The sequence below is a fragment of the Mirounga angustirostris genome, unplaced genomic scaffold (assembly GCF_029215605.1).
Source record: "Mirounga angustirostris isolate CCGP_5_RB_7025 unplaced genomic scaffold, mMirAng1.0.hap1 SCAF_12, whole genome shotgun sequence".
Lineage (NCBI taxonomy): Eukaryota > Metazoa > Chordata > Mammalia > Carnivora > Phocidae > Mirounga > Mirounga angustirostris.
In genome coordinates this window covers 37,531,218-37,557,141 of record NW_026991720.1, presented here as the reverse complement: position 1 = coordinate 37,557,141, position 25,924 = coordinate 37,531,218, and the positions used below count along the sequence as shown (strand labels likewise).

Genomic DNA, 25,924 nt, shown 5'->3' with positions numbered 1-25,924 from the left:
TAGAGAACCAGAAATGTGGGGCCAACAAGGATGAGGAATGGAAGCCAGGACCTTTGAAATGGTCATCAAACAGTTTCAAAGAGAAAGGAAATTCACCGGGCTGCCTCCTACACAAGGTATAATTACAAGAAAGCAGAAGAAGGAAGTCTTGAAGTCTATAAAATCTACAATATTTTATCTTGCCCCATGAAGCTGAGAAATGTAAACTATCCAAATGCCAACCCAACAGGATCTAAGTTTCCATAAGCGCAATAATCAAATTCACTCCATAGGTAAACATCAAAAATTGCCCACCTTATACTTCTTAAAAGTCACATGAAGATTGTCTTGCAATTTAATTTGTTTTTTTTTGTTTTTACTTGTTGTTTTTGTTGTTACTGTGATTTCTGAAGCACTGAGATATGTATATTAAACAAAGTGCTTACATGAGTTCCAAAGAAAGGAAACTGCATCCAATTGTAGATAAGCCACCCTAAGTAGGAATAACAATGGTCATTGTAGGGTAGACCAAACTTTGTCAAAAAGAACTACATATTCTAAAAGAGGCAATTCCTATATGTTTTAGGACATTTTTTTTTTAAATTAGGACTTAGGGAATTTTTTAAGAAGTAGGGAAGGGATACATGGGTGGCTCAGTCGGTTAAGCATCTGCCTTAGGCTCAGGTCATGATCCCAGGGTCCTGGGATTGAGTCAGGCATCAAGCTCCTTGTTCAGCAGGGAGTCTGCTTCTCCCTCTGCCTGCCACTCCCCCTGCTTATGCTCTCTATCTCTTGGACAAATAAATAAATAAAATCTTTACAAAAAAAAAAAGTAGAAGAAAAAGAAATAGGAAAAAGCCTGGAAAGACAACGTGGTGGCAAAGTCTGAATGGCCTTAAGTACAGAGGCAAGATTTAAGTAATAGTGATGGTGTTGAACTGAACTTGGACATGAAATTACAACACTGGGCAAGTTTCCCAGGTTATTCCTTCAGTGATTTCAAAGGGATCTACAAATCGGAAAAGCAATTCTGGGAATTTTAGGGAAGAGATCCAAACTATTTTGGAGTTCCAGAGAGAAACTTGAAGCATCCTCCAATGGCTTTATTCAAAAATTGCAAATATAACTACCTCCCTTATGCATGACTCTTTTATCTTTGCATTTAAGTGTTCTGCACCCACAGAAGAATTTTGATGTTGACATAGCCCCAGATTTTACTTTTTTTTTTTTTTTCCATTTTGGAAGGGGGTGCATAGGGAGAGAAGAATCTTAAGCAGGCTCCATGCTTAGCATGGAGCCCAATGCAGGGCTGGATCTCACAACACTGAGATTATGACCTGAGTCAAAATCAAGAGTCTGACGCTTAACTGACCGAGCCATTCAGGCACACCCAGATTTTACATTTTAAAGACCATTTGAATTGGAATTTTATTAATGAATATAACTATTACCACAGTTAAATCTCTCTTAATATCCATCACCTCAAAGGGAAAGCCTTGAACTGGGTAACATCCGATTCAAACACACCTACTGCAAATTACTAACTTCTACTAGGTTAGACATTACTGCAAATCTCTAACCCATACCCTATCTCTTAATGTCTTCCCCACCCCAACGTGCAACTACACAAAGAAGAATGTAATTCAATTGCTTCCCATGCTTACTGCAGTAATTTCATATCAGTCTTAATTTTGTTTTAAAGGGGCTTTCTTCAAGTATAAAGGTTATGCTATTGACCCAACATCCCCGGATCACGTGCATTCAGTGGGCTTTCTGGGAGTGGGGCTCTTGAATCCTTTCACACTCCACAGCCAGGTGCCCTCTGCAAAAAATCACTCACATGTGCAACATGCAACATAGATAAAATATAAAGTGGGGAGAAATATTTCTCTAAATATACTGAAGGAGGTAAACAGACTGCTCTGTGTACTTGTTAAATTCTGACCCTATTTGTATCATTACTGGGATGTTTTAAATGCCTTCAGAGATAATTTTAAAATACAATTAGTGTTGATTAAAACCTGATAGATGGACTTCTTTTTAAAAAAATGAAGTCAGGGGTGCCTGGGTGGCTCAGTCATTAAGCGTCTGCCTTCGGCTCAGGTCATGATCCCAGGGTCCTGGGATCGAGCCCAGCATGGGCTCCCTGCTCTGTGGGAAGCCTGCTTCTCCCTCTCCCACTCCCCCTGCTTGTGTTCCCTCTCTCGCTGTCTCTCTCTCTCTGTCAAAAATTAAATAAAATCTTAAAAAAAAAAAATGAAGTCAATGATGTAAATCTTGCAGGCTCTATTTGTATCAGAGGTCAGCACCCGTATAGAAGTGATGTGACAAGCTACTGAATCCTGTTTCTGGCAAGCAAGGGGGGGGAAAGCAGCAGAAGCCCAGAATGGGCAACTCAAACCTATCTTTGATGCCTAGATATGTGAGGCCTTCCTGACAAATATATTTCAAACTGACCTTTTGATCTTGTATAATCCCTTTTTTATGCTTCATTTTTCCCAATGGCATTTATCACTATTTAACACACTATATATGTTATTTTTTTTTATCCACCTCTCCAGGGCAGAGATTTTTGTCTGTTTTATATCCCCAGTGTTAGAACTTAGCAGGATTTCAGAAGCTATTTGTGGGAGAAAGGAAGGAAGGAAGGGAGGGAGGGAGGGAGGAAGTTAATCCAAACAAAGATCCTATAGGAGGTATTTGTCTGCATTGCATACCTTCCCATGTCACTTTAATTAGAAACCAACGCTCCCTTAAAACTTAGATGAAACTAACTAGTAAGGAAATGAATGTTTTTCTAGACATAAAGAGGCAATGAAGAGGCACAAATAATATTTTGCCATCTGGGGAGATATCAGTCAGAAGAGAGCTTTTAAGGAACAACAACAACTAAAAAGAAGGTTGAGAAAGAAAATAGAAAGGTCTTTGCAGATGACCAGTGGTCACAGCTGCTCACATCATCTGTATTTCCTTTCTCAAAAATCAGGACCTTCCTGGGCCTTGGCCCACAAGTACCCCAAAAAGTGCCTAAGTGGTTCCACCAAACTGAACTAGGCTTGAAATTATAACCTGAAAATGCCTATCATCCAGCCTTATTTTTGACAGGTGCTCTCACACTTTTATAGAGCTTAGAGAGAAGAATCTCCACCAGCTGAAAAGTTCTCCTTAAATCACTCCTGTGGTGATTTAAGCTTTTTCTTGCTTGTCCCCCTGCAGTGAAGAAAGAACAGCTGCTCATCATCACTCATATAATATCCTTTCACATGCAGTGAAAACCAAGAAAACAACCATATTTGAGAATGCCTGTCAAAAGACAATTCTCCTGGGAACCACTCATGGCCTCTGTGTCTATGATTTCACTGAACCTGAAGACTGTAATTAAGTCCCTATTCAGACTTCACTTCTCTAGGCTAAATAAACCCAGTCCTTCAGACTTTCATCACAGAGCAAATTTCTCAACCCTTTTAATATTTTCTGTTGGATTCCTCTGGATTCTCTCCAAATTCTACATAATTAAGTCATGACCAGGGTTGCAGGAGAAAAAAAGAATTGCCTGGTAGCTTCTTAATGTTAAACTCTTGTATTTGTACACCTTGCTTTTTCTCCTTATGTGAATTACCCGGCGTAGTTCTCTACCAAGCTACACTGTCTACATTTTCTACTTCTTGCAATTTGCCAGGATTATCTTGGAATTGTAAACCTACTTTTCTTTTTCAGAGTACTAGAACCCTAGCCTGGTTTGGTCATACTGACATATCATATGTTAATGAAAATGAATAATGCCAGGGTCAGAACTGTGATCTGCAGAGTATTATTCACAATGCACTTCCACAAACTTCCCGGGATGAGTCTAAAATCATGAGTGGGACACTCTACGGTTTAAATTTCAACTCGGCCATCTACTAGTTTCAGGACTGTTTGACAAATATTGTAATTTTCTGAGGATAATAAACCTACTTCGCAGGGCTATCAAGAGATAGGAATTGAGTTAATAATGGAAAGAATATGGCAGAGTGATATGTACTCTACCATACTACTGATATGTACCTATTGTTTTACCTTCTTTATGGAACAGCCATCCTTGCCATTTTGAACTACTTTCACAGCACAATGGCAAAGGTCAAGAAGGCTCATTTTTCTTCAGAAATGAAACTCAACGTGGAGGATGCAAAGCTGGACAAAGCAATAACAGTAAGTCAAAGGACTTAACTCTCAACATAAACCTCACAATCCCCTGTTTTTCAGGAAGGACAGCAGAAATGACATGGAGAAGGGGACATAAGCCATGGTGCACAGGTAAGAAGTACAGGGAAGGGCGCCTGGGTGGCTCAGTTGGTTAAGCGTCTGCCTTCGGCTCAGGTCATGATCCCAGGGTCCTGGGATCGAGTCCCACATCGGGCTACCGGCTCAGCGGGGAGCCTGCTTCTCCCTCTGACCCTCTCCCCTCTCATGCTGTTTCTCTCCTGCTCACTCTCTAATAAATAAATAAATAAATAAATAAATAAATAAATAAATAAATAAATAAATAAAATCTTAAAAAAAAAAGAGGTACAGGGAAACTCAGAAGACAGTAAGCTGATAGAGGCAAAATAAACTCAGAAACCACACATCTGAATTTGACTACTTCTCCCAGTTATTACTGAATATTAGAATACAAGACTATTCAGATGTAAACTTAACATTTCATTTTAGAAAAGATAATGGCTTACTCGTTCAACAATAGTGAAAATATTAATGCTTTTCACTTTCTGTGAAAACAATTTTTGATTCTAATATTTCAAAAAGGCATGTATGTTTCAATGTCAAGAGGCTATATATTATTTTAGATGAAAAACAAGATTAAAATTTTTCTATTTTTTAAAAGATTTAAATTAATCCCAACTAAAACAGGGCAGGAAATTCTGTATTTTCTGTATTTCTGTATTTTATGAATTACTGTATTTTCCCTAATGCCTTCCCTGACATTTCACCTCTTGATGAGGAACTCAACTGGACAACCAAAGAGTTCCCTCCTTCACAGGAGTACTACAAAAACATAACTACTGTTTGACCAACAAAGCACCTATGGATAGCTTCAAAATTGCTGGTTTACAAGAATATAATTTTATCTGTAATTTTAAATGATTTCTCAATAATGTGGTAAAAACTTTTAATCAATTGTACACTACGTAACATAGTGTTTCCAGAGGAAAATCATTTTTACAGCATTAATAGAGAATGACTGACAAGCCATGAGCTCTTCCACACACCAGGTACTACGTGAAGTGCTTTATGCGGCTTATCTCATTTAACCCTCCCAACATCCTTAACACAGGTGGATGAGGAAATTGAAATTCACAGAAGGTAAGTCACTGTTCAGGGTGTCACAGCTAAGACAGATACTTAAGAATATCCAAATCAAGATAGGAATCTCAACCCAACCCAGTTCTGGTCATGAAATCAAGTTAGTGGGTCATGATCAGCATTTCTTTTAATAGGATATAATAGGATAGAACAGAATAGGACCATAAATAGTAAAAGAAAAAATAATAAACATTTTTTTGAAAGCTACTTCTCTACACCACTGTTATACCAGAAGTAACTAAGCATCTGGAAATAAAACTTTAAAGCTTTCCAGAATATTCAGAGATCATTTAGTCCTACTGTTCTATTTCACTTTATAGACGAAGAAACTCAAAGGAAGTTTGGATGGCTTTCTATATGCATAGTCATATGGTAGTCGGTGGGAAGGTCAGAACAAGAGCCCAGGAATGTTGAAAGTAAATTGATTTGAGAAATATAAAGCATATTTCACTTTGGGAGTGAAAGGGGATACTATCAATAACTACACCAGGAAGATAGACATAAATCTGAACTGTCCTGGGCAAACCAGAAGGTATAGTATATGGCTTTAGAAACAAACAAAACTTGTCTATTAAGCAAACATGGCTGGAAAAAATTTGTGTGTTAATAGAAGTCTCGCTCTCTCCCTCTCTCTCTCTCTTTTTTTTTAAACAAGACAGAGCAGTTTGAACTTACACATAAATCTGTAAGCAAGTAATAGCCTTATTTCTATTTTTTTTCTTTTTCTTTTGATATTTGTATAATTTAAACACTAAGCTACCAGAGAAACAGGAGGGAAAAAAATACACTTTATGCAAACATAGCAAAGAAACTATCAAGACCTTATCAAAGATGAACAAAGATTTCTCAGTATTTTCCAATTTTGATACCAAAACTAGCAAGTGCAGATTTAAACTAAATTGCTGACACTGTAAAATAATGCTCACCAGATGCAAGCCGCATTTAATGCAAGTAACAGTTTCTATAAATATAATTCATAACTAATATTAATATTCAAAGAACTTAAGCAAAGAAAACTAAAAAAAGGAGTATTTTATTTTCACATGTCATTTTCTCAGTCAGAACTTCGGAGTGAAGATTAGTACAGGTATTCCTTACCCCAGCTAAATGTTATGTAGCGATGAATGGACTTTTCAGTGAGAAGATAACTAATATTTTAGCCTACAAAATCATTATGTAAATTTAACTGGTTTATACTGCAGCCCTTATGACTTGAAACATCTGTTCAACACAAGTTTTTCTTATAATACATGAAGTTTCAAACTGCATATTACAGCAGTTTGCAGCATATTTATAACATGATGGTTTTGTCCTTTACTAGATAAGAGACGTTTAAGGTGTGACCTGTATTGAAGTACTTTAGTTATTGCTCACATCACCATCTGCTCATATATATTTTCACCTAAAATTATATGGCATTCATAACTATATTAGAATATTATCTTCACACAATTTGGCACTTAATTATATGTATTAATATCTCACTTACCTGAGGTCACCAATTCAACATCACGAAAAATAAGGACCAAAGATGAGACCAAAAAAGGAGATAAAAGAGTGGTCAAGTTGGCAAAATACATATCCTAATGCCTACACACTGAATCAATGGTGCAGCCTTAAGGCCTTCACACTCAGCCTCTGTACTCATAATTTAGACACAGTTCAAAGTAAGAGTACTGATTTTCCCTTCCACAAAATATTGTAATAACTAAACTAGAAAAGAGTCACTAGACTGTCACAGAGAAGCATGCTGAGAACATAATATAAAATCAGAGTTTGTAAGCAGGTGAAGGAAAAATCTTAGTATATAATTATTTATAAGAAGTCAAAATAAAGCAAACAGGAACTCTCCTGCCATGCTAGCAGGAATACGAATGCGTACAACCATTGTGGATAAGAGTTTGCATGCACTGAGTGAGATACTTTCCTATATAGCCCCATGGAACCATGTGTGATAATGTGTCATCACTGTTACTTATGCTAATAAACCTAGTAACTATTCAATTCACTAGGAAATTAGACTGAAATGTGGCACATGAACAAAAATTAACTCCAAATGGACCTTAGACCTAAATATAAAATCTACAACTATAAAATTTCTAGGAGAAATGTTCATGACTTCTAAGTAGACAAGGATTTGTTAGAAGAATGTAAAAAAGCACTAACAATAAAAGAAAAAATAAACAAATTTAAATTCATCAAAATTAAAAACTACTCCTCTAACAAAATTATGTAAAAAATGAGAAAGGCCAGCCATACAACAGAAGAAAATATTTACGAAACACATATCTGACAAAGGACTGGTACCCAGGAAGAACTCATAACTCTCTAAGACAAATAAACCAACTTCAAAACGAGGAAAAAAAAAAAATCTGAACACACACTTCACAAATAAGTAAGGATCTTTTCAAGTCCCTATTGGTCATCCTTACTTATTTATCAGATGAAAACAAAGATTAAAACCACAGTGAGCTACCAATTCACTCCAATAGAATGGCTAAGATTCAACATTGGCAGTAGAACACATGAACAGACATTTCACCAGAGAGGACATACAGATGGCACATAAGCACACGCAAAGATGTTCAACACCATTAGCTTTTAAGGAAATGCAAATTAAAACCAAAATGGGATATTATTACACAACTATTATGGTGGCTAAAATAAAAAATAACGGCAATGCCAAATGCTGGCAAGGATGCAGAGAAATAGGACAAATCATACATTGCTGGTGGAAATGCAAAAAGACACAACCATTCTGGAAAATAGTTTGCCAGTTTCTTAAGAGAAAGAAGAGAAGAGAAAACAAAAAGGAAAAAGAAAACATACCCTACTGGGCATTTATCCCAGAGAAAGTAAAATTTATGTCTGCAAAAAAGCACATACACTCTAGCTCACAGCAGCCATGTTGTAACAGTGAAAAATGGAAACAATCCTAATGTCTTTCAATGGGTAAGTGGTTAAATAAACTGTGCCACATCCATGTTACTCAGTAATTAAAAGGAAAGAACTACTGACACACGTAAGACAATGAATATTAAGGGCATTGTGTTGGGTAAAAAAAAAGCCAATCTCAAGAGATTATATTCTGTATGATTCCATTTATATAACATTCTCGAAATGAAAAATTATAGAGATGGGGAAGAGACTGTTTCCAGGGCTTCACAAAGGGAGCAGCAAGAGGTGAGGGAAGGGAGCCAACCAGGATGAGTGTGACTGTAATGGGCTAACATGAGGAATCTTTGTGGTGATGGGACAGTTCTATAACTTGATTGTGGTGGTGGTTACATGAATCTAAACATGATAAAATTTCATAGAACTACTATACATGTACAAAGAAATTAGTGTGTGTAAAACTAATGAAATCTGAATAAGCTCTATGAGTTGTACCCATGTCAGTTTCCCGGTTTGGACACTGTACTAAGGTTACACTAGATATTACTACAGTGGGAAAACTAGGTCAAGAGTACATAGGACCTCCCTGTATTATTTTTGCAACTATGACTCTATAAGTATTCCAAAAGAAAAAGGTATTAAAAAAAGAGAGAGATGAACAATCCCAAGTGTTGCCAAGAATGTGGAGGAACTCAAATTCTTACTCTTTACTAGTGAAAGTGTAAAATGACACAGCATATTGTAAAACATTTTGTAAATTTTTCATAATATTAAACATATATTTATCATAAGACCCAGGAAGTCAATTCCTAGGTATTTACCCAAGTAAAATGAAAACGTATGTCAATACAAAGCCTTGTGCACAAATATTCTTTCCAGCTTTATTCATCTTAGCCAAAAACTGGAAACAATCCAAATGTTCATCACAGATGGATGTATGAACAAATTGTGGCACATCCATTCAATGGAAAATTCAATGGTAATGAAGAGAAATAAACTACTGATTCAAGCAACAGCATGAATGAATCTCAAAATCACAAAAGAAGCCAGATTAAAGAACACATACTATTTGATCCCACTTATGCAAAATCTAGTATAGGAAAAACGAATCCATTGTGACAGAAAGATCAATGGTGTCTTGTGCCAGGGGTGGAACTGAGGGGGCAAGGGGCACCAGGGTGGATCTGAAGGGGAAGGAAATGTTCTATATGTTGATTTTGATGCTAGTTACGAGGACGTATACCTTTCTCAAAACCCAGCAAATTACATACTTAAAATAAGTTTATTTATTGTATGTATATTATACCTCAGTAAAGTTGATGTTTGTAAAATGTGGTATTACAACAGAGTTATCAGGTAGCAATTAGAGGTCATGAATTTTATGTACCCAAGGCAACATGCACAAAAGGGAAAGAACCAAGTAAGATTTACAGCACAATACCCTGGATTTACAGCACAATACCATGGGGAGGCAGCTAATCATAGTAGTTCAAGGTGTAGACTCTAGAAGTAGAGGGCCTAAACTGAAATCCTGGATCCACACCTATGAGTTATGTACTTTGGCAAGTTACTCAACCTTTTTGTGCCAAGAGGGTAAGAGTATCTACCTCACAGAATTGCTGTGAGGATTAAATGAATTAATGCTGGCAAAAGCTTAAAATAGTATCTGGAATATGAAAAACGCTATATAAGTATTTGTTTAAAAAAATAAATACAAAAAATAAAACACGATAACCCTCAAGTATACACATATATCTAAATAAGCTGATGGAGAGCAAATTGTAGGGACACCCATTAAATACTTGACATTAATACTTAATGAAGACAAAGCAATACAGACAGGAGAAAAATAAGTAGTAAGCTAAACTAAAAGAGGGGCTATAAACTGATCAATGATGAGAGTCTGCCATGAGCAAGCAAATTCTGTGCACTAGAAGTCACAAGGGGGAAAAAGTACAGTCAAAAGGCTAAACTATCTGGCCATACTTGATTTAAGGAACAACCTACAGACTTCACTCTTTGTCCTGAACTATCAGAACCATAAATAACAGGTGTATAAATGATAAGACTGAAGTATAAGAAAGAAGACAAAGGCAAAGACAGGGCAACAGGCTAGCATACTGTTACATACACATACACATGCACACACACATACAACACGAGGACTCAATAAGTTTTAGAGTTTCCATTATGTCCAATAAGGGGGCTTTATGATAACAAGTCTTGAATGATTCTCATTATTTATGTATCTCACCACAAAACTGAAAGCTACATGAAGATGGGATTGTCCACAGTTCTGATACACAGCAGTGATCCCTAAATAACTATTAATCCTATTCATTAATAATCACTGAATGCCTACCGTGTGCTAGATGTTCCGCAGAGCTCTAGATCAAATAAGTTCCAAATGCAACACTAATTAAGTGGTCACTAAAAATTAAACAAGAGTTTGACATTTACAGGAGCAAATACAATCTATTATCAGTGGGATTTTGCCAGAATATTCTTTAAAAGTGTAGTTGAGTCAGAGGAAAAGCAAATGTATGCTTCTCTACTTTAAAAGATGAAAAGCAAGCCGGTCTCATGGAAAATAAAGTATTAAACTTATTCATAAGGTAATAACTTATGTAGTTTCTAATCATAAACAGCATGCACTCAAAAGAGGAATTTCATATGTGAATTAAGTTTTGGTTTTTTTCAAAAAGACTCCTGCAGCTACCATGCAAGAAGACTTGCATGTGGTCTGTTTTACACATAGGATTTTATTGCCCAGCCAGGGACCATATTAAAGGGAAAGAGAAATAAAAGGACGAACAGCAATCTGCAAACATGAATAAGCAGGGCCTGCATCCTTACCAACAAAACTCCAGTAACTACAAGTAATGAAAGTAATTATTTCAACAAGGATCTGAAATAAAAGCTGAATGGACTTTGGAAAAAAACATTAGAGTAAAATTTGTTTTCAAGAGGAAAATACTAAGATATTTATAGATACAGAGATACTTCAAACATTCTCAGCTGTGTGGTCTCAGCTGAGGAAGTGACACTGGTCCTCTGGGATCACATCACAGACTTGCAAAGTCAAAAGTCTGTAACAAGATTCACAATCTAAAGAAAGCATGGGTAACATCCTGCACTTAAAGTCCAGAGGGATTTGCTTGTAGCTTTGCAGAGCTCCTCAATCCTGTCTGCACAGTAGAATCACCTGAAGTTCTTTATAAAAGTACAAGACACAGACCCCACTCCTGACCAGTTAAATCAGAATAACGAGGGCTGGAGGCTCTACACTCTCTACTGATCAATCAAAATAATGTATTCTTTTCTTTAATTAAACTTGCCGGGCGCCTGGGTGGCTCAGTCGGTTAAGCGGCTGCCTTCAGCTCAGGTCATGATCCTGGAGTCCCGGGATCGAGTCCCGCATCGGGCTCCCTGCTCGGCGGGGAGTCTGCTTCTCCCTCTGACTCTCCTCCCTCTCATGCTCTCTGTCTCTCATTCTCTCTCGTAAATAAATAAAATCTAAAAACAAAACAAAACAAAAAAATTTAAACTTGTCATTTTGAGATAATTATAGATTCATATACAGTTTTAAGAAATAATACAGACATAAGCCATGTACCCTCTATCCAGGTTTTCCAAGATGCAAAACTATAGTACGAAACCACAACCAACAAAACCACAACCAGAAAGTTGACACTGAAGCAGTCAAGAAACAGAACGATTCCACAATTCCCTCCATCGCCATAAGGATCCCTCCTGCCATCCTTTCATAGATAAAACTACCTCCTCCTTCCCCCTATCCACCTTCTCAGATCCTATTTCATAGTGCTCACACCCAGGCTACTACCCATCATCAGTGTTTGTTCTCTGAGCACATCTTAGAAACCCTTCACTGTAAAGCTCCTGCCCCAGATCTTCATAAGATTCGTTCTTTGTCATCAGCTCTCAGTTTAAATGTCACCTCCCTTAAAAAGCCTTCCTTGACTACCCAATCTATCCCATCACTCCTCTTTAATCCTCTATATAGCAGTTAGCACCCCATGATATTTTTATCACTTACGTACTTGTTGAATTGTCTCTCTTGACTTCCCAAAGTAAAATATAAGTTCCATGAGAACAGGGTCCTTAACTACCTTGTTCATTATGGTATGCCCAGTACTTAGAGTAGTACTTGGCACATACTGGAGCTTAATTATTATCTGTTGAATAAATTGAAAATATTTATGAAGTCTAGCATAGATAATAATAACTATAGTAATAATGGTAACAAATAATACTTATATATAGGACCCTTTTAGGATCTCTCTATACACACACACACATGCGTGCACACACACACACACACACTCATAGACATATGTGTTCATTAAGTCCTAAAATAACCATAAATGATATTATTATTGTCCTCATTTTACAAATGAGGAAATTGAGGCACAGAGGGATTAAATACCTAAGCAAGATTACCCATCTTACTAAGCAGCAGTGCAAGAAGTCAGGCCCAGGCTGCTCATGTGCTTAGTCATCACACTAAAAAAGCACAAAAATAAAGAGTGTTCTCTTTTTTTCTCTTTGGCTTCTCTGATGGAGATTTTGACAGTTACCACCATCTATTACTTTGCACCTTTTATTTGATTACTTCTAGTTCCAGTCCCCTACAAAAATATTGCTGTATCAGGAAAGGCTATGACATTGAATAGATTTTTTTGTTTGTTTGTTTGTTTTATTTATTTATTCATGAGAGTCAGAGAGAGAGATAGAGAGAGGCAGCGGCAGAGGGAGAAGCAGGCTCCCCGCCTAGCAGGGAGCCCGATGCGGGACTCGATCCCAGGACCCTGGGATCGTGACCTGAGCCGAAGGCAGACACTCAACCATCTGAGCCACCCAGGCGTCCCAACATTGAATAGATTTTAAGGAGAGTTTTCTCAACATGACTCACTTGTGAGATAATTACTAGGGCTACAACATTCATAGCTTTCCACTCTACCCCAGCAACTTAAATTCCAAATACAGTATTCATTAAATTTCTTCTCAAACTTAATTATATCCTACTAGCCTTAAAATAGCTCATTATACTGCTCCCTTTGCCCCCCCCCCCATCCTTGAAGCTTTAGAAAGTAAAAGATGGATTTATATAAATATCATTTGGAATTCTGAAATTGCACAAATATCCAAAATGCAAACTTTTAAAAATCCAAATGCATTTTTTTTAAAGATTTTATTTATTTATTTGACAGAGAGAGAGACAGCGAGAGAGGGAACACAAGCAGGGTGAGTGGGAGAGGGAGAAGCAGGCTTCCCGCAGAGCAGGGAGCCTGATGCAGGGCTCGATCCCAGGACCTGGGATCATGACCTGAGCCGAAGGCAGATGCTTAACGACTGAGCCACCCAGGCACCTCCCAAATGCATTTTTAAGTATAAAATTTCCACCTTTGATTGCCTCGGTATGTTCTACTAAGAGTCTTTAAGGTGCTTTTTTTTCTCTTTAGAATGGGACTATAGAGATCTAAAAAAGTAAGACATTAATTATTTATAAATTATTTCACCATTATATCACCTAGTAAGTATTAGCAACTCCTTAAGTATGAATATGTTCTCAGTCCTTCCTTCAAGACAAAAATCACATTTAAAAAATCAGAGTAATGAATCTTTGGCTGAATAAATGAATAAGCTCAGCCTCATAAAGAAATTTTTTTAATGACTTACATACACTTGCTGTTTGGAAGCAGCCAATCCTGATTATTTATTTGTGTAATGCTTTTCTTGCGCTAGAAAGTGCTTTGAGATTTCAATTCTGTAATCAGGACTATACAAAGCTGGAATATCCTATATTTTATTCTGTGAGATTCTCTTCTAATTTTGAGAAGAAATAAATTAAGGTTAATTCTCTTGTTCTATGGAACTATACCTGATCCATTTGTCAGAAATACTAATGGCATAACAAGACAATTTTTTCAGAACTGGGTAGACAGTTTTTTTAATATTAACCTTCCCAAAGATATGGGCTTCTCAAACTTCTTTGAGTATTTTTTTAAAAGGAAACACAAAAATCAATCTCAGTGTTCTTTAGGGATTTCATAAATGCTTTTTGGAGAGACCTCATCATTTCCTGTGCAATAAAAGAAAACGGTGTGATGGAAGGAACAGAGTTGACGGAACACCAATTAAAACCACAAACCCCCCAAAGAGCCTTAGTCAGAATACTACAAAATACTCTACTGGATATTCTAACAGCTCTATAGGAAAAGAAAAAAAAAAAAACATAAAAGTTAATCTCATACATTAATGGAAAGTTTATAGCATCAGAAGAAAATGAATTCCCATATACTATTAGCTTCATACACTAAAATGAATTGAAAAAACTAATTATTCAAAAACGAAGAATGGCCTCAGGGAAACTCTGTTGCCTAAAAGGATTTAATGGTCAAAGCTTGTCTGGATTATTATCATGAATTAAACTAATGAGAGGATGAAGATATTGTTAACAGAAGAGAAGCTCTCCTGAAACACTAACCTTGCCATTTCTGTCACATGAGGAGAAATCAATGTCCAAGTAAAATATGCGCTCAAGCTTTTACAGAAAATAAATGCCACGGTATTTATGGAGATAGCTTTTTCCAAAGCAAAAATATACTAGTGGTGGTAGGGTGGAGAAAAAGGAAGACAGTAAACATTGCAACCCAAATGGAAGTAAAGTTAATACCTTGAGAATGAATTGAGAAGGGTCAAAATGTAATGTTCAGCCATTTGTAGCAATATCATAAGCTAAATACATATACATTTATATTATATTTATATATATAAATGCATATGTATATATACACACACATTTACATACATATATACATTTATATGCATGCATATATATATATACTTATATATTAAATATTACATATTAAATATTTTTCCTGAGAAAAAGCCTGGAAACAGGAGATTAAACTATCTGGGCATCAATATCCAAAATCAAGATGACCTATAAGCTACTTTAAGAAGCATGATAGAAGGTAAATATAAATAAGAAAGTTTAATTATGATCCTTGCAATTCTCTTTAAAAGAAAAACAATGTGCCCAAAGAAGAATGATCTACATGACATCTATAAAAAGAAAGCCCCAGAAATAAGAATTTTAAAATTTGACTGTCTAAGAGAGAGAGGGTCTTCTTTTGAAGAAAGTGGCTCCAGATTTCAGATTTCAGTTGTGACAGGAAGTGGAATAAGAGAACTTTTTGACAAGTCTAAGAATATAGGTGGGGGGCAACTTTTGTTTTGGGACATTGTTTCTCTTTTGTTTTTCTATGAAGTGGGGTCCCCAGAGAGCTGCAAGGGTTGTGAAGAGTGGGAAATCGGGAAGGAAAAAGGAATCAGAGTATGAACTGAGCAAGAGAGAGGGAGCCAGATTGTTGGAAAAGAATTGGCATTCCGGCAGGAACTCAGACAGGCAGCAGCGAAAAGCTCAATGGGATCAGCTGGCTTCAGGGCTTCCAAAAGAAATCCATTTCCTTAGGGCTAAACTAGAATGGCAATGAATAAATTAGCACGCTGATTCATGTATCAGTCGTATCATATATGTTCACAAATTTGTTTTGGGTCTCTCCCAGAAAGACTGATAAACTTTTCCACACTAGAAGAATCAACATTCAGGACCTGCAAAGCTGAGAACCAAATCCTTTTTTTTTTTTTTTTTAAAGATTTTATTTACTTATTTGACAGAGAGAGAGACAGCGAGAGAGGGAACACAAGCAGAGGGAGTGGGAGAGGGAGAAGCAGGCTTCCCGCCGAGCAGGGAGCCCGATATGGGGCTTGATCCCAGGACCCTGGGACCATGACCTGAGCCGAAGGCAGATGCTTAACAACTGAGCCACCCAGGTGCCCCCTGAGAACCAAATCCTAGAACCTGGTCCTTGAAAAAGGAGCCTTCCTGTGAGACTGCCACAACTCGGATGAGGGCTCCCTTCCGTTGGTGTCTATCTGCAGTGTTTGACACAAAATGTATCTGAGAATTAGGTGAGGGTGCTTCTGAGGAAAAGTGGTGAAAGAAAACGTAGATAGCCTCAGGAAAGTACCACAAATTTCAGGCATATAGTACAGATCTCTAAACATCAGGAAATGTAAAATAAAATACCCAAACCTTCAGGGATTATTTTGATATCTTTATTTAAATAAAATTGACTTAGGGGCACATGGGTGGCTCAGCCAGCTAAGCTGCTGACTCCATTTCGGCTCAGGTCATTATCTCAGGGTCCTGGGACCAAGCCCCGCCACAGCTCTGAGCTCAGTGGGGAGTCTGCTTAAGATTCTCTCTCCCTCTCCCTTTGCCCCTCCCCTTGCACGAGCGCGCACGCTCTCTCTCTCTCTCAAGAAATAGATCTTTAAAGTTTAAAAAAAACTAAAATAAATAAATAAATCTGACTTAGATCAAAGTGTGTGCAATGCTCTTCATTTTATTCTTCATTCTCTTTTGTATTTCTAAGTTTTCCAAAAACACATGTATAATTTCATTAATAAGAAAAAACATTATGAAAAAGTCTAGCATAGATCTGGCTTTATCTGGTATGAACATGAACAAATTTTCAGAAACAACTTAAAGACTTCGTTTTTGTATAAGGGAACACATTGATGATCAATGGGACGGATACGTACTTTTTTTTTTTTTTTTTTGTAATTCAGAAAAGAGGTTGTGGATTGAGATGCTTTCATGATGGCCTCTCCTGATAAAATAATGTGGTCTAACCAATCTTTAGGGTATAACTCAGTGACTGAGCTCTCATACATTCAGAGGCATATAACGGATACATAATGCATTTAACCTTTAGCCTAACTGATTAACTGTGAAAACCTAGAAGTGTTTATTATTGTTGATTCCTTTGATACTCTTAGAACTAATGTCTTTTCAGAATTTTTGTATCTTTTTAAAATATCTTTTTTTTTTTACTCTATTTTAAAACTAGCATGGAAGACGAAGCCTTTTTTTTGGGGGGGGTCCCTCTCAGTCAAAACTACAGCAACTGTTATTCTTTCCATGAAATACACCTCAATTTGATGCCTCCATATTACCTTCTCAGCATAAGACCTGTTTCTGAAATATAGGTGTACTTTCAATGTTATAAAAATCTAAATACAGGAAGTCAAATTTGGGCCTTGACAAATTCACATCTTTTTCTTATAAAGAATAGGAATACAGTCTCATTCCTCGCCAGGAAAAATGTTCCTACATATTTTTCACCTCTTTTTAGAAAGGGGGCACCTGGGTGGCTCAATTGGTTAAGCATCTGCCTTTGGCTCAAGTCATGATCCCAGGGTCTTAGGACTGAGTCCGGCTTTGGACTCCCTGCTGAGTGGGGAGTCTTCTTCTCCGTTTCCCTCTACACCTTCCCTGCTCATGCTCTCTTCCTCTGGCTCACTCTCTCTCTCAAATACATAAAATCTTTAAAGAAAAAAAAAGGTGCATTGTATTTTATATAATCTACCTTAGTGGAGTTGATTTTCAAAAGGAAAAAAGACATTAAAAACAATCCGTGAGAGAAGCAAATTTACAAAATCAAAAAGTTCATCACCTATAATTTTCCCATAGCACTTTGTAACATTATTATAGTACTTAGCACTTTGAATTGTAGTTTGTTTTGTATTATCTATATCCCCCAATTCAGTAGTGAGTTGGGAGATGGCAAGAAATGCACTTCATTGTTTTTGTACCATACTAGTTCAGGGACTGGAACACAGTCTTGACAATTTATCCAGAATTTTCAGAGGCAATTTCAGTTTCAAGTATCTGCCTCCATCTTTACAGAACATATCAATTCACAAATTGGCATCACTCTTCTACTTAAATTTTTTAATGCTTGTTCCCCCTGTTCCTATGATGACATACAGGGCCCCTTTCCTTCTCTTCTACATATAGAACTCCTACACAACCTTCAAAACCCAGAGCTGTACCCTGTGCACAGTACTTATGTGCATATGTGTGTGTGTGTATGTATGCGTGTGTGTGTGTGTTCCCTACTGTTTACTCCTTGAGGGCAACATCCAAGGGTTATTCATCTTTGTATTGTTACAAGAATGTCTAGCACATAATAGCTACCAATAAATGTTTATTGAATGAAATGACAGCTGAAATCTAGCAGTTCTGTTTTTTGTGGGGCTTGATAAAAATAGAGCCAATTATTCTCAGTTTTGTAGAGGGATTTTGATGTGAACTTTCGGGAACTGGACTAAGCACAATCAATTGCCAAACTTTATAACTAGTTTCAAGGTGGCTCAGAAAGATCAGGATCTATAATCTCATGACAGCATCTAGAAAGAAAAAGCGAAACCAGATATAGCCTGTCACCCTGTTTCTACCTGTCTTTAACCATTAAGTGGAATCTAAAAACACTGGTATTTCTGTGAACTATGCTCTAAACAAGAAGCAGATGTGGATGCTGAGTGCTACCTGTTTTTTGTTTCAGGGTGCAGTAATCAAGCTCTTGACCAAATTATTCTATCAATCTGGTGATGTCTCCTAACTTTAATCACTTGAGGTAAACCAGTGAAAATGAATAAGTTAATAGGATTAGGAGCCTGCTACCCTCATCAAAATGAAGGAGAAAACTATAGTAAATATCAATATATATTAGCATTGCAGCTTTAAATTTTATGCTTATGGAATTGATCACTCATTATTTAAAAAGCCTCTCTGATGTTTAAAGAAATGATTAATTCTAAGAAGCATTTTCTTTGTAATTTTTATTCAGTTCTTAGTTTATCATTTTAGTCGTTTTTCACAGAAATAAAATGGAAAACTCAAAGTCAAAACTAAAAAAGTCAAAAGGAAAAGCATATATCCAAGATCTTCAGTTATGCTACAAAACTTTAATATCTCATTGTAATTTTTTAACCCCAAAAAGGTTTTCTACTGAGGTATCTCACAACTGAAAGATTTTAATTTATTTAAGCATTTCCTTATTTGGCTGAGAGCTGTATCATAAATGTTACAATTTAATTGCTATTTTTATTTTAATAGGTTCTACCATTACTTTTAAGTCACTGAGTTTTGATTTTTGGTTCCGTTCTTTGGAATTTCACTCAAGAATGCTAATCATGTACTTTGTGCAAAGCATGTTCATATATGCTCTATTCTATTATAAAATTCAACTAGGAAAAGCTATGATTATCTACCTCACAGCAGGTCAAAATATAAAAGGCCCCAGAGTAATGCTTCCCAAAATTATACATGCTATATATAACATATAAACTTTGCTTGAAAACTTAATGTACTGCAATAAAATATAATTATACATACAATATTGTTTAATTCAACAAAATAATTTTCAAGTCCCTAAGTTTCTCTTAAGTTTTAACCATACTCATAATTTACACAGTTTATCTTTATTCTTTGACAGGCTGTTTTTCCCTTACTTATAGCTGTTTCCTACATGTCCTCATTGCATTTCTAATTTCCTTAGAAGACCCATAGCAGTACAACTTTCATTGTGTAACAGTTCTTGGGACAGTGCTTTTAGCTGTTAGATTTAAGCCTAGTATTAAGACAACAACATAACTGTTCTACCTAATAAAAAATGATCAACTAAAATCAGCCCTGGGGGGGCCTGGGTGACTCAGATGGTTAAGCGTCTGCCTTGATCTTGATCTCTGGGTCCTGGGATGGAGCCCTGCATCAGTCTCCCTGCTCAGATCTTGATCTCTGGGTCCTGGGATGGAGCCCTGCATCAGTCTCCCTGCTCAGTGGGGAGTCTGTTTCTTCCTCTCCCTCTGCCTCTCCACCCCGCCCCCGCCACCTGCTTGTACTCCCTTGCACTCTCTCAAATGAATAAATAAGATCTTTAAAAATAAAATAAAATAAAATAAAACAAAACAAAACAAAATCAGGGGCGCCTGGATGGCTAAGTCAGTTAAGCATCCGACTCTTGATTTCGGCTCAGGTCATGATCTCACAGCCATGAAATCGAGCCCCATGTCCGGGTCCACATTCAGTATGGAGTCTGCTTGTCCCTTTCTCTCTACTCCTCCCCTGTCCTTCTCTCTTTCTCTCAAATAAATAAATAAATAAATTTTAAAAATTAAAATAACTAAAATCAGGCCTGATATTCATGATATTCAGAATCCATAATAAACATATAGAACATAACTGAACATTTTAGCGATACTCCACATTTTAGGAAATAGAGATGCAGACTGAACTGTTTTACAAAGTAGAACAGTTACACTGGTGTACTTCAACTTAGTCTTTAAAGTAACAACTATGTTCCTGCAACTCTATTCTTTATCTTTCCCATCTCAGTTGTGTTCATTTTCTAGCAGATCATATGTTTAGGTCAGCAAATATATAGGAAAGAGTTCCACATGTGAAACAGCTGTAGGATCCAGACATAGCACAATATCCCACTTCACAGAAGTACTGTGACAAAATGATACTATCTGAAAATATTACAGTACATTTCATGAAAATGTGGAAGTTAAAGAAGTGTATAAGGGCAAATAAAACAATGGAATCTTCAGAGAAAGTTTTTTGTGGTACATTAGACACAAATGCAAAAGGAAAGGAAACTGCATCTTATATGATGGTGTAGGAGTGGAGGGTCAAGGAGACAGGCAGTGAGGATGAGTCAGGAGGGGAAAAAATAGTTATGGAAAATTATTTAAACTTTCAATCTCCATGGTCATAATTTATATCTGTATGTAAAGAGCCAATCTTTTCTAGGAGGAAAACTATTATAAAATTGATAACATAAAATGTGAACTACTACAATTTCTAAAGATCTGACTTTTCAGGGTCAATGTGACTTTAATGGTGTGTTCAGACAAAAGAAAGGAAATTACACAGAACAAATGGAAAAAGTTACCACTGTCATAAACTTTGAAACATAGCATTATCATGAAAAAAAATCCTAAAAAAAATTGGGGGAGAAAAAGATATAGTCTTCAATAATAATTTAACTTGGCCTGAATTCATAAGAATATCCTTTAGTTTTGCAAATTGCCTCCAATTTGCTGAGAGCCATTCTTTTATGCCAGCTTAAAATAAGCAAAGATTACACAAGTACCATGTGCCATCCTAAATAAGGAAAGAGGAAAAAAACAAGTACAATATGGTATTTAAACAGCTGTGTGAAGATACTGGTTAAAGCAAGAATCATTTTTTCAGCTGAGCTTGTTATGCTTCATTTTGCTAAATATAAACTAGTGCATCATTAAATTAACCACTGATTTGTAGACTAAAGCACAGAGCCCCACCTGCAAATAATCCAATAAACATAATAATTTTTCAAATGCTGGTGAAATTGTCATAATTCAGGGTTGACATTGTGGAGAAGGAAGAAAAAATGCAGAAATTATTTTGTAGCTATAACGGATAAAATGCAATTGTTTTCATTATTCGCAGTTTTATTTGAGTGAGCTGACAAATACACAACAAATAATACATTTGTAAATACTCGAGTAAGAATCTTACACCGGGCAATTAGTGAAGATTATTGCAGAAACTCAATCGTTTGGAAATAAAAATTTTCAATGTAATGTAGCCAGTTTAGTCGAGCATTACAAGTAAATGAGCTTGAACCAGTTGACAAAATGGAAAACAACAATGTATTTTCACAATTTCACCACAAAAGGTCCGTGAGGCTCTATTTAGTATACTAGAGGAATTAATTTACTATGTGGTATCTCAGTGACCAAAGAATTAATACTTAGTCACATAGACTCACTTAGTCTCCTCTTTCCATTATTTTAAAGAATTTTGTACCCCCATAAAGTATATACAGCATTATGGTAAAATATGTGATTAAGCAGATATGTTCCAAAGACAGTAAATACTCAGGGCCTTTTTGTTATACAAATCTATTTAGAGCAGAGGTTCTCTAAATGAGATTCATGTACCCTCATGTACCCAGAGAGAATTCAGGAGAGAGGGGGAGTGGTTCCTGTATTGGGATGGAAAAAAAGATCCTATGTTTATTTTCCCTAATATCTAAGTAAATATTTAAATTTTCCTCCATTAAGAATGCAGACAATAAATGGCAGTAGTATTTAGCAGTACCTGTGCCCAATAGAAAGCACTGGTATTTTGAAACATTGTTAGACTTATCGCTAACTCTGAAATTATCATCCTTATGAGAAATAATGCTAATTTTTATTTATTATCACTATACATATGTTACAAACTGGAGATTTCCCAATCCTTCACCACTGCCTTCTTTCGGCCGCACATAAGAGAAAACTTGCTAGCAACGGTGTCAGGCATGCACGTTTCCCAGGTGTTTTATCACCGCCACAGAGTGTAAATGGGCAGGTTTGGAGCTGAGAGATGATAGCACGAACCAGCGCAAAACTAACCACTACTGGTAAAATAAACTATGACCATTTTTATCCCTTCTTAGCCATTTATAAAGTAATTTCAATGGCATGATGATAACTGTAAAGAAAACCAAATATCACGGAAGCACTCAAAATAACACTTTCAATCTAATCTCAGTGTTCTTAACGTTCAACAAGTATTTACTGTTACCTATTGTACCTGATATTGTTTCAAATGCTGGCAGTACATATGCAAAGTCAACTACAGCACTTTGTGCTCCAGCTGGAAAACAGATTCAGAGGAAAGAAACAAAACACAATATAATAATTAAGAACCAGGCTATATGTGGCAGGTATAGATGGGGAGAGAACCATGACTGACAGTGAGAGTCCAGAAGGCTGCAGCAAAGAAGTGACTCTTGGAAGGAAATTAGAGCTGGGCCAGAACACAGAAAGAAAAGGGTATTCCAGGTCAGAGAGCAGCATGTGCAGCAGCGTATAGCCATGACGAAGCATGGGCTGTCCTGGAAAGCGGCAGAATTGTAGACGGCTGGAACGGCAAGTGAGAAGAGAAGTCGGGACTGGACAAGTTAAGACTAGGAAAGTATGATCCTCTCTCTCTCTCCTGCAACTGATCTGATGGGGCTTCAGGGCTTGACCCAGTAGTGCAGTAAGATCAGATTTGCATTCTAGAAAGGTAACTGCCTGAGGAGTGGAGGATTGATTAGACTGGGTAAGACTGGGGAAATGGAAGATCAGTAAGAAAGCTATTCTAACGAGAGAAATGGAATCAAAGGTGCAGTGAAGTGAACATATCCTCATGCACCCTATATCCATAGGAAAAGTCTGGCTCTCATCCTCCTTCCATAGGTAAGTTCCCTAGTTTCTGATCAATCTGTCAGTTAAGCCTAGTTTGAAAACTACTAATATCTTTTTTTTTTTAAGATTTTATTTATTTGGGAGAGAGAGAGAAAGTGAGAGAGAGAGAGCACAAGCTGGGGAACAGCAGAGGGAGAGGGAGAAGCAGGCTCCTCGCTTGAGCAGGGAGCCCGATGTGGGACTCGATCCCAGGACTCTGGGATCATGACCTGAGCCAAAGGCAGACACTTAACCGACTGAGCCACCCAGGCGCCCCGAAAGCTATTACCTTTTCAATGTCCATTTTAATAACTGTATTTCTCTATTGAGATTAAGTAAATAAAATTATCCTACAGATTCCCCACCCCCCAAAAAAGATGAAGACTTATGGACTGTAACTAGAAAGAGTAGCCAAGAAAAAGTGATGTAAATTAAACTGTGGAATCTATTCCATTTTTTATTTGCCTATTTCGTTATTATTGTTTTACAGCAAATCTACCTCTTAATAATATTCTGTTTGGGTTATCATTTAAATTCTGTCATATACCCTCATACATATTAACTCAAAGATCTAAAGTGGCCCAAAGGAAACCAAGAGGATAGTATTTTTAAAGCGTAGTGAAAAATACCACCCACTGAAAAATTAAGAATAGATCCTTATTGCTTTTAAGGTCGCCCTCCCCTAGAATAGCATGGACATCTTTTATCTTGTAAAAAAGGCAAGTCGTTTGTAATGCTATCACAGTCCATTTTATATAGCTGGTCAGGAAAGAGCTGGCCCTATTCAATTACAATCAATAGTTTTGCAAAAAACATATTTTATTAAATTCCTGCTATGGAAAATTTGAGCAGTTGAGCAGAGTGAGATCCAAAGAGGGCAAAAAATAGGGAACTAGCTTTGACAGGTGAGAGGATGAGGGAGAACACTGCTGTTTCCTCAGCATCTTGCTTATACTAGTATTACAGTACTTACCATACTTTGCTGAAAACTTATCTGACTCCTCCAGTAGCATAAGAGACCCTTGACGGCGGGAACAATTATTATTCACTCTTGTCCTCATTGCACATAGCCCAGGATGGGCACACAATAAATGCAGAATAGATGCTTAATGAAAGGGAAGAGAAATAGATGATGAAAAGAAGGGAAAATACTGAAAAATGAAGTAGGGAAAAGTTCAAAGACAAAATATTATCCTCCACTTTTTCCATGGAATCTAATCTCTAATAATTCCTCTTTTTAAAATAAACTAACCCTGGGGCACCTGGGTGGCTCAGATGGTTAAGCATCTGCCTTCAGCTCAGGTCATGATCCCAGGGTCCTGGGATCGAGCCCCACATCGGGCTTCTGGCTCGGCAAGGAGCCTGCTTCTCCCTCTGCCTCTGCCTCTCTCCCTGCTCATGCTTTCTCTCTCTCTCTCTGTATCTCTGTGTCTCAAATGAATAAATAAAATCTTTAAAAAATAAAAAATAAAAATAAAATAACCCTTTCACAGTTATCATCACTCATAAATAAACACTGCTTCTCATTTCAAATATCAAAAAGTAATTTTGAAAATTTTTCAGTGGGATTCTGGAAATACTGCTTTTCTTTAGAAAAGGACCTACATTTTTACAACTATTTCTAAGGCTTTTGGGTTTCTTAAACATTTGCATGGTTATTTTTGAGGTGGGGGTGGTGGAGGGAAATGTTATCAGAGTATCACTCTATACAATGCATTTTAATCCCCCAAATTCATTCCATCCCAGCTTCAGAGTTGAGCACTGTTTAAAGCAATCATGGTGATACCTTCCTTCACCACGTACTAGAGCTTCAGTAATGAATGACTTAGGTCAACTTAGGCAATTGACACACCAGAAAAGGTTTCTTAGAGTCTTTAAGAAACAAAACAAAACAAAAAAGCCTTCCTCAGTAGTCAACTAATAAAAAGACGAGTGTTAGAGTTCACCATTACATAGAAGAGTAAGAAACAGAATAACCATTCTGGCTACAGTGGTCAGGATAGCTTCATGGAGGAGATAAGACTTACACCATGCCTACAAGCTAGGAAAGAATCTCAAGAGTGGGAAGGAATTGCAAAGGGGTAGATGGCTTAAGCAGAGGCATAGGAGACAGAGAAGAAGGTAGCAGATATCTTCAAAGCACACGTTAGCAATGCTAAGTGAAAGATTCATAGACAAAAAGAATATATGGCAAAAAATAAGTAGAAGCAAGGATTTGAGAACCAATATACATCTCATCCTATTAAGAGTCAAGAAAGTAAAATTCTTTGATGTGATTTAAATGTATCATTTAGGGGTGAACACATAGGGGAAAAAGAAAATCTTTTCAAACTCTTTAGCAACACATAGAATTATAACACTATAGTAGTTCTTACAATTCCTTAGCACTCCATTCTGAAGGGCTACTGCTTACAAGACTCAAGCTACCAGGGACTTCAATTTCACACATAAATTCTTTTATAAAGGAATAAAGAAAATAAGCACATTTTTTAAAAAGTAGACAGAAGATGGGGAAAATTAAAAAATGAATGAGTGTATCTGATAGTCAATATGTATTGTCTCAGAT

The 25,924-nt window shown here is 36.7% G+C and overlaps 1 protein-coding gene across 8 annotated transcripts in view; it reads right to left on the bottom strand.

Annotated features, from left to right (window-relative positions):
* Positions 1–25,924, bottom strand: part of IMMP2L (inner mitochondrial membrane peptidase subunit 2) — an 889,807-nt gene that overhangs the window by 630,265 nt on the left and 233,618 nt on the right. The window contains exon 5 of one of the 8 annotated variants that reach the window (XM_054505221.2): positions 9,132–11,733. The exons of the other annotated variants lie outside the window; for them this stretch is intronic. Within the exon in view, the coding sequence (XP_054361196.1) occupies positions 11,691–11,733 (43 nt within the window). The 3' untranslated portion in view covers positions 9,132–11,690. Of the gene's footprint in view, positions 1–9,131; positions 11,734–25,924 lie in introns of those variants that run through there. 8 annotated transcript variants of the gene reach the window in all.